Genomic DNA, 12,474 nt, shown 5'->3' with positions numbered 1-12,474 from the left:
TTTAAGACATATATAAGACATTAAAAGCATTTTGATTGTGGATTCTATTTCCTGAATAAGTAAATAATTTAGTTTACAAGAAATGTTTTAGGTTAGTGATAGTTAAAATAAAATATTATAGCTTAGAGGGCCCCAATATCACAGAACTACTACTCAAGTCATTTCACCGTCTCAAGTTCAACTCATTTTTCACCTTACAGCATGACATAATTCAAAATTACAAATATTATACTCTTTTTAAAAGCCCATTTTCTTGTGCATTATGTTAATAAACATCATTGCTCAATATTCTGAAAAATGTAATTTCTAGAGCACAAAGTGCACTTGAATTTAATAACTGATAAATATTAAATTGGACTCGAGTACAGATTTCCGCTAGATGTATTGTTGTATAAAATGTTGACCTCTTTTTTTATTTATCAAAATAATATATGTAAAACATGTACATTTTTTAATCATTTACGACAACCTTAGAAGATTGCTTTTGAAACAGGGCTCTTTTTCTTGTAGAATGCTAACATACCGGACTGCTCAGTTGTACATGTATAAGGTTAGACAATGTTTAAGTCCATTTTATCTGTGTGTTTGCAGGAGAATGTGGAGGTGTTTAGCGGGAAGAAGCTGAGCTCTATGGAGCCACATATATTTGCTATCACAGAAGCTGCTTTCCAGCGACTCAATGACAACAACAACACAAACACAGACGAGCGCACAAACCAGTCATGCATCATCAGCGGGGAGAGTGGAGCAGGCAAGGTAGGGTTGGGCAGAGAAGGGTTGGTCAATGAAGTATTGGTCATACAATGGCAAGGTAGGACTTGGCAAGGAAGGGTTGGTCAATTTAGTATGGGTCATACAATAGGAAGGATAGGGATGGGCAGAGAACTATTGGTCAATATAGTATGGGTCATACAATGGCAAGGTAGGGATGGGCATAGAAGGGTTGGTCAATATAGTATAATAGTATGGGCCATAGAATGGCAAGGTAGGGATGGGCCGAGAAGGGTTGGTCAATACAGTAGACCATACATGGCAAGGTAGGGCTGGGCAGAAAAGGGTTGGTCAATATAGTATGGGCCATACAATGGCAAGGTAGGGCTAGGCAGATAAAGGTTGGTCAATATAGTATGGGTCATACAATGGCAAGGTAGGACTGAGATAGGACTGGGCAGAAAAAGGTTGGCCAATATAGTATGGGTCATACAATGGCAAGGTAGGACTGAGATAGGACTGGGCAGAAAAGGGTTGGTCAATATAGTATGGGTCATACAATGGCAAGGTAGGGCTGAGCAGAGAAGGGTTGGTCAATATAGAATGGGTCATACAATGGCAAGGTAGGACTGGGCATAAAAGGGTTGGTCAATATAGTATGGGCCATACAATGGCAAGGTAGGGCTGGGCAGAGAAGGGATGGTTAATATAGAATGGGTCATACAATGGCAAGATAGGAGTGGGCAGAGAAGGGTTGGTCAATATAGTATGGATCATACAATGGCAAGGTAGGACTGGGCCGAAAAGGGTTGGTCAATATAGTATGGGTCATACAATGGCAAGGTAGATTTGGACAGAGAAGGGATGGTCAATATAGTATAGCCCATACAATGGCAAGGAAGGACTGGACAGAGAAGGGATGGTCAATATAGTATGGGTCATACAATGGCAAGGTAGGACTGGACAGAAAAGGGTTGGTCAATATAGTATGGGTCATACAATGGCAAGGTAGGACTTGACAGAGAAGGGATGGTCAATATAGTATGGGTCATACCATGGCAAGGTAGGACTGGGCAGAGAAGGGTTGGTCAATATAGTATAGCCCATACAATGGCAAGGTAGGACTGGACAGAGAAGGGATGGTCAATATAGTATAGCCCATACAATGGCAAGGTAGGACTGGACAGAAAAGGGATGGTCAATATAGTATAGTCCATACAATGGCAAGGTAGGACTGGACAGAAAAGGGATGGTCAATATAGTATAGCCCATACAATGGCAAGGTAGGACTGGGCAGAGAAAGGTTGGTCAATATAGTATAGCCCATACAATGGCAAGGTAGGACTGGGCAGAGAAAGGTTGGTCAATATAGTATAGCCCATACAATGGCAAGGTAGGACTGGACAGAGAAAGGTTGGTCAATATAGTATAGCCCATACAATGGCAAGGTAGGACTGGACAGAGAAAGGTTGGTCAATATAGTATAGCCCATACAATGGCAAGGTAGGACTGGACAGAGAAGGGTTGATCAATATAGTATAGCCCATACAATGGCAAGGTAGATCTGGGCAGAGAAGGGTTGGTCAATATAGTATAGCCCATACAATGGCAATGTAGGACTGGGCAAAGAAGAGTTGGTCAATATAGCAGAGCTCATAAAATGGCAAGGTAGGACTGGGCAGAGAAGGGTTGGTCAATATAGTATAGACCATACAATGGCAATGTAGGACTTGGCAAAGAAGGGTTGGTCAATAAAGTATGGGTTATACAATGGCAACGATTGACTGGACAATTGTTGGACAATAACGCATAGCTTATACAACGTAATGGAAGGACTGGGCAGTGAATGGTTGGTCAATATTGTATGCCTCATGCAATGGCAAGATTGGACTGGGAAGAGAAAGGACTTATGTTGGTCAATATAGCATAGCTCATACAAGGGCAAGGTAGGACTGGGCAGAGAAGAGTTGGTCAATATAGTATAGCCTATACAATGGCAAGGCAGGACTGGGCAGAAAAGGGTTGGTCAATATAGTATGGGTCATTAACAATGGCAAGGTAGGACTGGGCAGAGAAGGGTTGGTCAATATAGTATAGCCCATACAATGGCAAGGTAGGACTTAGCAGAGAAGGGTTGGTCAATATAGCATAGCTCATACAAGGGCAAGGTAGGACTGGACAGAGAGGAGTTGGTCAATATAGCATAGCCTATACAATGGCAAGGTAGGACTGGGCAGAAAAGGGTTGGTCAATATAGTATGGGTCATTAACAATGGCAGGTAGGACTGGGCAGAGAAGGGTTGGTCAATATAGTTTGGGTCATACAATGGCAAGGTAGGACTTGGCAGAGAAGGGTTGGTCAATATAGTATGGTTCATACAATTGAAAGATAGGACTGGGCAAACTTCTATCTTCAACAAAGTGAATGCAACTGTATAGTCCAATGATTGCTGAAATGGTTAATAAGCAGTTGAAGTAAGAAGGTTTATATAAGCCCTGTGAGCATTCAATGGACAATATGAAGATAATGTTGATGAAGCTTAATACCCTGAATGTTTTTTCAGACGGAAAACACAAAGTTCATCATGCAGTACCTGTGTTCAGTGACGAACCACACCTCGTTTTGGGTCGAACAACAGATCCTCGAGGCCAATACCATCCTCGAGGCATTCGGTAGGTTTACAAGGCGACTAGAAACCTTAATGGTATCTATGAATGGAGTCATGTGTGATATATTTGTTGCTCATTGGCAATATAGTATTGGTAATATTGATGTTGGCAGTGGATGGATGTACTGGACTGTTATCTGTTGAACAACAATGACTGCTGACTTTTATAAAAAATGGTGTTATAATGTAAGAGGGCATACTGCATTCAGTGGCCTTCTGCTTTTTACTGGCCTCCTGTATTTAATTTTTAAGTTTGAACTATTAAGATTAATAAAGGCATAGAGATTTTGAACATAAACCATTGTAATTGTAGAATGTGCGTGTTGCACCACTATAATATACATGTAGATTACCGGTAAGTGTTTTTAGCGGAACACTTAAAATGCCATTAAGTGGTTATCATATAATGTAACAGGACATTTACAGATTGATTTATTAAATTTTTACATTTTCAAACTTAAAGTCTATATTATTTTGGTCATTTAGGATATTTTTTTCTGGAAATCAAAATGGTCAATCGAGATTTCAACCGATCAGCAAATAAATACAAGTACTTTTGACGTGTGGTCAAGATCTAAAGACTAAGAATGCACTTAGTTGTTAACTTCCTAAAATAATTTTTATAAGCAAGTACATGAATAGGCAACTTCCTGTTGGAAAGGGAGAAAGTATGTTTGATTGAGAGTTAGACAATTTATGGAAGTTAATTAAGAGAGACTGATTTACTGAATAACTGTTAAGATATATTTATGATAGTAGGTTTTTATTGTCATATTTGATTTTAAGACAAACATGTTAAAACTATAATCCGTGCCTGAGAGTTCCCAGGAAGGCATGAAATTAAGATACATGTTTGAACAGCTTGTTCAGCAATTTTTAAACTACTAATTAAGTCGGTCTTATAATAATTTTTTGCAGTATGATTTTTTTTCTTTAGTACATGTAGTTATTTTAACAACTTAATATATTGATTGGCTTGCCTGTATATTGATTGGCTTGCATGCAGGCGGATATAAACCTATCAATCATTAACGGTTATGATTGTCCTACTACAAACTATTATCTATGACCTGCAGTGGTGTGAGGTCAGACAGGCACTTGTCATAAAAGTGGACAAGACTCATCAGTTTCACTCACATTACATTTCACTTTTTACTCAGTAAATTCTGAGCCAAGGAACTCCTGTTACCAGAAGCAGTGAATGTATTCTACATTGTATATGGTAGATGAGTCCGGAACATAAATCTCTGAGAAACCTATCTGGCTGGTTTAACGGGTGTTAACAGGCCGGTTTGTGTAGAGGAGGGGGGCTGCAGCTGGTTGTGCAGGCTAGTGAAGGTTCTCCCTAAATTCCAGCTCTAAGAATGTAGTGCAGCAGGCTTGTGTTTGCAGTGTATCTTAATTACGAGGCTTATCAGTGGAATTATTTACCTCCTATCATTTAGTGGGTTTTCTTGTTGAAAAGTTATCTAGGATAGAGGTAAATAAATCTCATGTCATTTAGATGATTGAAATGTGTGGTTGATACAAGTTTCATACTTGAGAAATTCATAAGAACTTCTAATTTATAATTACAACGCGTAAAAAACATAGTTATATCAAACAGGTGTGGTCAATATTGAGAATAAAATAACAAGAAATATTGTGTATCCTTATCTTTTTAGAAAAAAATATCTGTGAATGAATTTAGATATTGTAAACATCTTTACAGTTCACATGGTAATGTTATTAATTATTGGAACATGCACAAGTACTTCTTTGATTACATCTCATCTAGCTGTTAACATTTCTACCTGTACACACATCCTGCCCAGCCAGATTTTGGCTTATCAGTAAGCATTTGCCAATCCCTTCAAAATCACACATTGATAGGTTTATCATTCTAGTTTTCACAAATATGTGGCCTAGTTTACTCCTTTATCACTTTCATGTTTAGATATCTGCTAGTCTTTGGATTCCTTGCATATATCTTCATATATTATAAATATCATCAATAAATATAAAAAGCAGCTGCTGTCAGTTTGGGATAGTTACTAGTAGTGGAGTAATACTGTTTATATGATGTTAGACTGATAAATTCCACAAACCTTAAGGTTTACTGTTTCTTAAATGTAACCTTTCATGTTTGAAATTTACCCAGCACATTTGCAGACTTGTAGCGAGACCATCCTGGCACCATTTTACAAACATACCTGACATTGCCTTGCTTCTCAATACCTCAAGTGCTTTTTGTATCTAGGAAAGTTTACTTATCAAAGGGTGGTGCCCTTGATTTAGATGCTTTTAAATTCTGAAGAACTGTGAAATAGGACATCAACCAGATATCTGCCAAGGGCTTTTAAAAAGTTTCCAGACAAAATTTGTTGTTAAGCAGAAGTATGATATATTATTGAAGTTATCATTTTAGACTAGAATAGTCCATTTTACACCTGTTTTGAAAAAAAGAGGATTTTAAAGTCTAGTTCTGTTTTTCTGGACCAAAAACTGCCTATCCTTCTATAGATTGATCAAGGATTTTTCCTTGTCTGTGGCAGCCCAACATCTAAGTCCAAATGTGCACAAGTGAATGAGGTTGTTAAACAATGCTCCATGATAAATGGCATACATGCAATGTTTTTTAGAATACCTTCTCTAAGGGGCCTAAAAGGTTTTAAAATTGATGCTTTGGTAGAAATATTAACAAACCTGCACAGATGTTGAAATGGTGTCTAGGCTTTGAAATGGACAAGTCAGATTGGACCTTTATTTTATTTATTGAACATCCACTCGATACAGTCGTAATTCTAGACATGATGGATGATAATCATTTACTTTTCTAGTTTGCATCATTCATATATTCTTTCATTTTATTTCAGGAAATGCCAAAACGGTCCGGAATGACAACTCGAGCCGGTTCGGAAAGTTTGTCCAAGTGTGTTTTGACAACTCGTGCCAGATAAAAGGCTGCATTGTGCAGGACTACTTGCTGGAACAGTCTCGCATCACCTTCCAGTCGGCCAATGAGAGAAACTACCATGTGTTCTATCAGTTTATTGCAGCGGCTGACCACTGTCCTGAAATTCGGGAACAATATCGTGTAGGCTTGTTACAATCTTACGCATATCTTAACCAAAGTGGGTGCTACACATTAGATGGAGTAAACGATTCTTCCATGTTTGATCGTCTCCGACTGGCGTTAAATGTGTGTAATGTGTCACAAGACATGGTGCATGGAATATTCTGTATACTCTCGTCAGTGTTATGGCTTGGCAACTTAAAGTTTGAGGATGTGGAAGGTGAGAAAAGCGAGTTGACAGAGGATGACGTTGAAATTGTGGGACTCGTGTGTGAACTGCTGGGACTTAATTTGGAGTCCTTCATTGAGGCCTTGCTGTTCCGCCAGATCCAGGTCCGCGGGACAGTCACCAGTATTCCGTTCAAACACCAAGAGGTAGGACTAAGTTCCAATGTGTGAGGTGTGGAGGTTAGCAATAAATTTCAGAAGATTTTGGACTAAGTAAAAAAAAATTGAAGACAAACTAATTTTATCATATTCTAATTTTCCTAAATTTGTGTTTGCATTAGGGATTTGTTTTGCTTTATTGTTTTTGTGTTTGTAAGTATTCATTTATTTTAAACAATAGAATTTTTCAAAACATTTACAGGGATCTCAGAAAGGACCTTCCGCTTGCAGAGATTGACATTAATTTTGTACTGTTTACAAATTTGCCTTCAATTTAAAAAGAAATCCTGAAAAAGAAAATATTTATCAATACTGTGTTTCAGTGAAATGAATGCAAAATTATACATATGCTTTGAAAACCCAAGTATGATATTAACCATTTACATTTGAGGCGAAAGTTAAAGAATATTGCTGAGATAAACTAAGATCATTTGTTAACCATAATGGATTCAAACTGCCATCCACATTTGCAATAAAGGATCATAGGTCTAACATTTCTCAGAAAAGGTATCCATTTTGATTATATTCCAATTTATATTCATGTTTGGTTGCTATTTGCGAATCTGGGGATTTTCTGCAAAAATACATCATTAGGTTTCAATATGCAAAGTTTGTATGTCTTTATAATTATATTATAAGTCTTAATCAAAACAAAAGAAATATTTGATTATCATTAGTATTAAATTCTATGAAGGCAGACAAGAGCCTTAAGAGTATATTGATCCCAATGAGAGCAGAAGGGTGATATATGTACCAAGAAAGTGCAGTACTCTTTCATAACTCTTTACCTAAATTAAGTAACAAGTCCATTTGTGGTACTTAAAATACTGTTGTTAATTGATCAATGGGTATCGCATGAAGTTTTGTATTTCATAAAATCTCCTATTAAGATTCTCTTTTTTTCAGGCCTGTGAGAATCGCCATGCAATGGCCAAGTGCCTTTATTCCCGCACCTTTGCCTGGCTCGTTGATGCTGTCAACAAGTGCACCAACCCCGGAACATTCCAGTCGAGATTTATCGGCATACTTGACATATTCGGTTTTGAAAATTTCAAGGTAGGTCATGAAGGCAGACAAGGTATTAATGATCCATGCCTGCTGATTATTAATTAATTTATTATTTTTAAGTTTCGCCATGATGGGCATCTAGAAGTGTAGCAGTAGTTGTAATAATAGTTAAATACTTTAACAGATACAACATTTCTTTTTAAACAAATCAAGAGAGTTAATCATAGACATTTATTTTGGAAATGATAGCCATTCTGTATACTCAGGGTGTATACATGGTTAAACAATCATTCTGTAGTTATGACTTTTTCAGATCAAATTGGAAATTTATGAAAACCCTCCAAATTTCTAGGAAAATAATTAAAACAGCAAGTCTTACAAAATATCATGTGTCAAAACAAGGAACCTTGTATACAGTTCAGCGCTCACTAGGGTAAACAGATAATAAACTGGTAGAATCCCTGTAAATAGGTCTTATCTTTCTCTGATAACATCCCTCTTTGTAACTAATAAGAGATGATTTCACAGATTACTTGAAAACAAAGAAGAAATGTTTCCTAATAAACATGGAAGAATCAGATTAAAGTGAAAGTGTTTGTACTGGTATGTTCTTATCATTGAATTGTTCTATCATATTGGCTCATCCATGTAAATACACATTGTAAGCAGAAATTGTACAAGAACTGCAATTAGTTGAAAATTTGTTGAATGTTGTTTATTTGTTGAATGTTGTTTCTTTGTCTGGTGCATGTTTGTTTATCTAGCAGATGGTGATTTATGTGTGTGGCAGACAGTAAATGGACAGTGTAGGAAGTGGGTCCATGTCTGGCTGCACTTAACCCACTGTCATAAAATACGAATTGGGCTCCTACTGCAGTAGTTAATGGTGTTTGATGGTACCATTACCCTCCCTGTCTGCAAATGTGCACTGTTGGATAAATTTTAGATTGTATCTGAAGAATTTTGTAGATGACCCTGCCTCACAGCTGAATTAAGTTTTGGTTTCATCTTTAAAATCAAAGGCACTGTTTATTTATTTTTTGGCAATGTTGATAGCGTTCTAGGGTTAGGTTTTTTTTTATTTTAAAAGTTAGTAACGTCTGTATTGAAATTTAATGATTGGTTATTATGGTCATCATCTGAAACTTTGTAATGTCACTTTAGGGCTCGTAAATAAATTATACTGGATATACAACTGTGGATATACCTTATCTGACATGCTGACAATGGTCAAATATTTCATCATTTTTCAGCTATGTAAACCATTAGGGAACCTTAATTAATGAGGCCACACTTATATCCTGTCAAGAATGATAACTTTTTATTGCTTGAGTGTTTACCTGTATGATAATAAATCACCCCTTGTTGAAACCTTTAGCCTTGACACCAAATGGACTGAAACTTTTAACAACCGGATATGGAACAGATGAAGGTTCTTCAAGAATAAAAGTAAACCTTCTGTAACATGGGTTACATATGTAGGGTATGATGGAGCCAGTTTGTTTATCTTCCCCATGAGAGGCCATGTGTTATAAGAGTCTTCCAGGTGGCATGCAGACTCCACCATTCTGATTGATGCCTTCTCACCCCCAGAATGCTTGTTTATTTTGATCACTCATTCATAACAATGCTCAAATACACACGGTCATATATTAGCTTACTATACTACTTATCCTAATTAAAAAAAACAACCTCCAAGAGATTTCTGATATTAGTGTAGACTTCATGATGGAAAGGTCAAGTGATTCAAGTGGCTGTTTCCCTTCAAGTCATTATGAATTCCCATGGTAGCCATTTATGCATTTTTTGGATAACCTGATGCCCCTACATTTATTGGGAAGCCTTTCCAGTAAAGAATGTTCATTTCTGGCCAATATTGAACAAAGATGCTTATGTCAGACCAAGCCTCTTGGTCCTGAATATATGATGCTTTATGACTGTCTATTGCAAGCCTTATCAGAAATTTTCCTTGGAAATATTCAAGTCGATTGCAATAAATAGTATGTTTGAAGACAAGATATGCTGGAAGTCTGAAGGCATTCAACAGATTTTTCTACACTGAATGAGCACTGCAGCCACTTTTCAGTAGCTCATTGTTGCTATATGTTTGCTTTCATTATGATCTATTGGCTAGATCAGAAGATTTGTTACGCAGGTTCCTGTTCAGGAAATAGACTCAAGTCTGATTCTTAATAAACCATCAGCTGTTTTCATTACAGACTAACATAAATTGGCTAAATTATCATCAATGCAATAAAAGCACAATAAATATTTATTTTTAGAGATGACTGAGTGAATATGATGATGTTCCAAACCCCACTTATTTAATTCAAACCTTTTTTTATACTAATATACAAGGACAGGCTGTTGGCTAGGGCAGCATTTGTTTAAGTCTTGTTTTCCTTCTCGTGGATACTTACAAATAATGAAATTCACTATTGTTTGAATGTTAGATCTTCTTCTGAACCATACCACAGTCATCACAATTTCTTTAAAATAATGGTAAATGATACAATAAAAAACTTAGTGAAAATGAACTTGGGCTACAAGAAAGCCTTGTAGATAGTGTGCTTTGTCTACAAGAAAAGCCTTGTTGACAGTGTGCTTGGGCTAAAAGAAAAACCTGTTGACAATGTGCTGAGGCTATAAGAAACCCTTGTTGACAGTGTGCTTGGTCTAGAAGAAAAACCTGTTGACAGTGTGCCAGGGCTACAAGAAACCCTTGTTGACAATGTGCTGGGGCTACAAGAAACCCTTGTTGACAATGTGCTTGGGCTAGAAGAAAAACCTGTTGACAGTGTGCCAGGGCTACAAGAAACCCTTGTTGACAGTGTGCTTGGGCTAGAAGAAAAACCTGTTGACAGTGTGCCAGGGCTACAAGACACCCTTGTTGACAATGTGCTTGGGCTAGAAGAAAAACCTGTTGACAGTGTGCCAGGGCTACAAGAAACCCTTGTTGACAGTGTGCCAGGGCTACAAGAAACCCTTGTTGACAATGTGCCAGGGCTACAAGAAACCCTTGTTGACAATGTGCTGGGGCTACAAGAAACCCTTGTTGACAGTGTGCTTGGGCTAGAAGAAAAACCTGTTGACAGTGTGCCAGGGCTACAAGAAACCCTTGTTGACAGTGTGCTTGGGCTAGAAGAAAAACCTGTTGACAATGTGCTGAGGCTATAAGAAACACTTGTTGACAGTGTGCTTGGGCTAAAAGAAAATCTTGTTGACAATGTGCTGGGGCTAGAAGAAAAACCTGTTGACAATGTGCTGAGGCTATAAGAAACACTTGTTGACAATGTGCTTGGGCTAAAAGAAAAACCTGTTGACAATGTGCTTGGGCTAAAAGAAACCCTTGTTGACAGTGTGCTGAGGCTATAAAAAAGCCTTGTTGACAGTGTGCTTGGGCTACAAGAAAAACCTGTTGACAATGTGCTGAGGCTATAAGAAACACTTGTTGACAGTGTGCTAGGGCTAAAAGAAAATCCTGTTGACAATGTGCTTGGGCTATAAGAAACACTTGTTGACAATGTGCTTGGGCTTAAAGAAAAACCTGTTGACAATGTGCTGGGGCTACAAGAAACACTTGTTGACAGTGTGCTTGGTCTAAAAAAGAAAAACCTGTTGACAATGTGCTGGGGCTACAAGAAAACCTTGATAACAATGTGTTGAGGCTATAAAAAACGCTTGTTGACAGTGTGCTTGGGCTAATAGAAACCCTTGTTGACAGTGTGCTGGGGCTAATAGAAACCCTTGTTGACAGTGTGCTGGGGCTACAAGAAACCCTTGTTGACAATGTGCTGGGGCTACAAGAAACCCTTGTTGACAGTGTGCTTGGGCTAATAGAAACCCTTGTTGACAGTGTGCTGGGGCTACAAGAAACCCTTGTTGACAATGTGCTGAGGCTAGAAGAAACCCTTGTTGACAATGTGCTTGGGCTACAAGAAACCCTTGTTGACAGTGTGCTGAGGCTACAAGAAACCCTTGTTGACAATGTGCTTGGGCTACAAGAAACCCTTGTTGACAATGTGCTTGGGCTACAAGAAACCCTTGTTGACAATGTGCTTGGGCTACAAGAAACCCTTGTTGACAATGTGCTTGGGCTACAAGAAACCCTTGTTGACAGTGTGCTTGGGCTAGAAGAAACCCTTGTTGACAATGTGTTGGGGCTATAAGAAACCCTTGTTGACAATGTGCTTGGGCTACAAGAAACCCTTGTTGACAATGTGCTTGGGCTAGAAGAAAACCTTGTTGACAATGTGTTCGGGCTATAAGAAACCCTTGTTGACAATGTGCTTGGGCTAAAAGAAATTCTTGTTGACATTATGTGCTGGGGCTACAAGAAAAACATGTTGTCAGTGTGCTAGGGCTAAAGGAGAGTGCATAAAATAGTCAATATGAACATGAATATTTCCTGGTATATTCCAGTCAATATTAACATGAATGAGTATTTCCATTTGCATATTATCATTTAGAAAGTTTTGGTCCGATTTGATAGTCAGTAAGTTTGAAGTAGCTGGTTGACAGCGATAAGTGCAAACGTCTTGAACTTGCCAGCCTGGCAGCAGCTGGTGGCTCATGTTACATATTAATAATTTACTGCTCTTGAAATAATCATTTTTATGCTTTCTGCCACCCATCTTTTGTTTG

The 12,474-nt window shown here is 37.9% G+C and overlaps 1 protein-coding gene across 7 annotated transcripts in view; it reads left to right on the top strand.

Moving 5' to 3' along the window:
* The window catches only part of LOC128207824 (myosin-I heavy chain-like), a 66,447-nt gene that overhangs the window by 6,502 nt on the left and 47,471 nt on the right, over nucleotides 1-12,474 (top strand). For all 7 annotated transcript variants that reach the window (XR_008256766.1, XM_052910975.1, XM_052910972.1 and 4 more), the window contains exons 4-7: nucleotides 592-756; nucleotides 3,276-3,384; nucleotides 6,236-6,810; nucleotides 7,729-7,878. Coding sequence is in view for 6 of the 7 variants with exons in the window: in XM_052910975.1 (XP_052766935.1) it covers nucleotides 592-756; nucleotides 3,276-3,384; nucleotides 6,236-6,810; nucleotides 7,729-7,878 (999 nt within the window). In the remaining variant the exon portion in view is untranslated. The remainder of the gene's footprint in view (nucleotides 1-591; nucleotides 757-3,275; nucleotides 3,385-6,235; nucleotides 6,811-7,728; nucleotides 7,879-12,474) is intronic.

The sequence above is a fragment of the Mya arenaria genome, chromosome 11, assembly GCF_026914265.1.
Source record: "Mya arenaria isolate MELC-2E11 chromosome 11, ASM2691426v1".
NCBI lineage: Eukaryota > Metazoa > Mollusca > Bivalvia > Myida > Myidae > Mya > Mya arenaria.
This window is presented reverse-complemented; position numbering and strand designations above follow the sequence as displayed.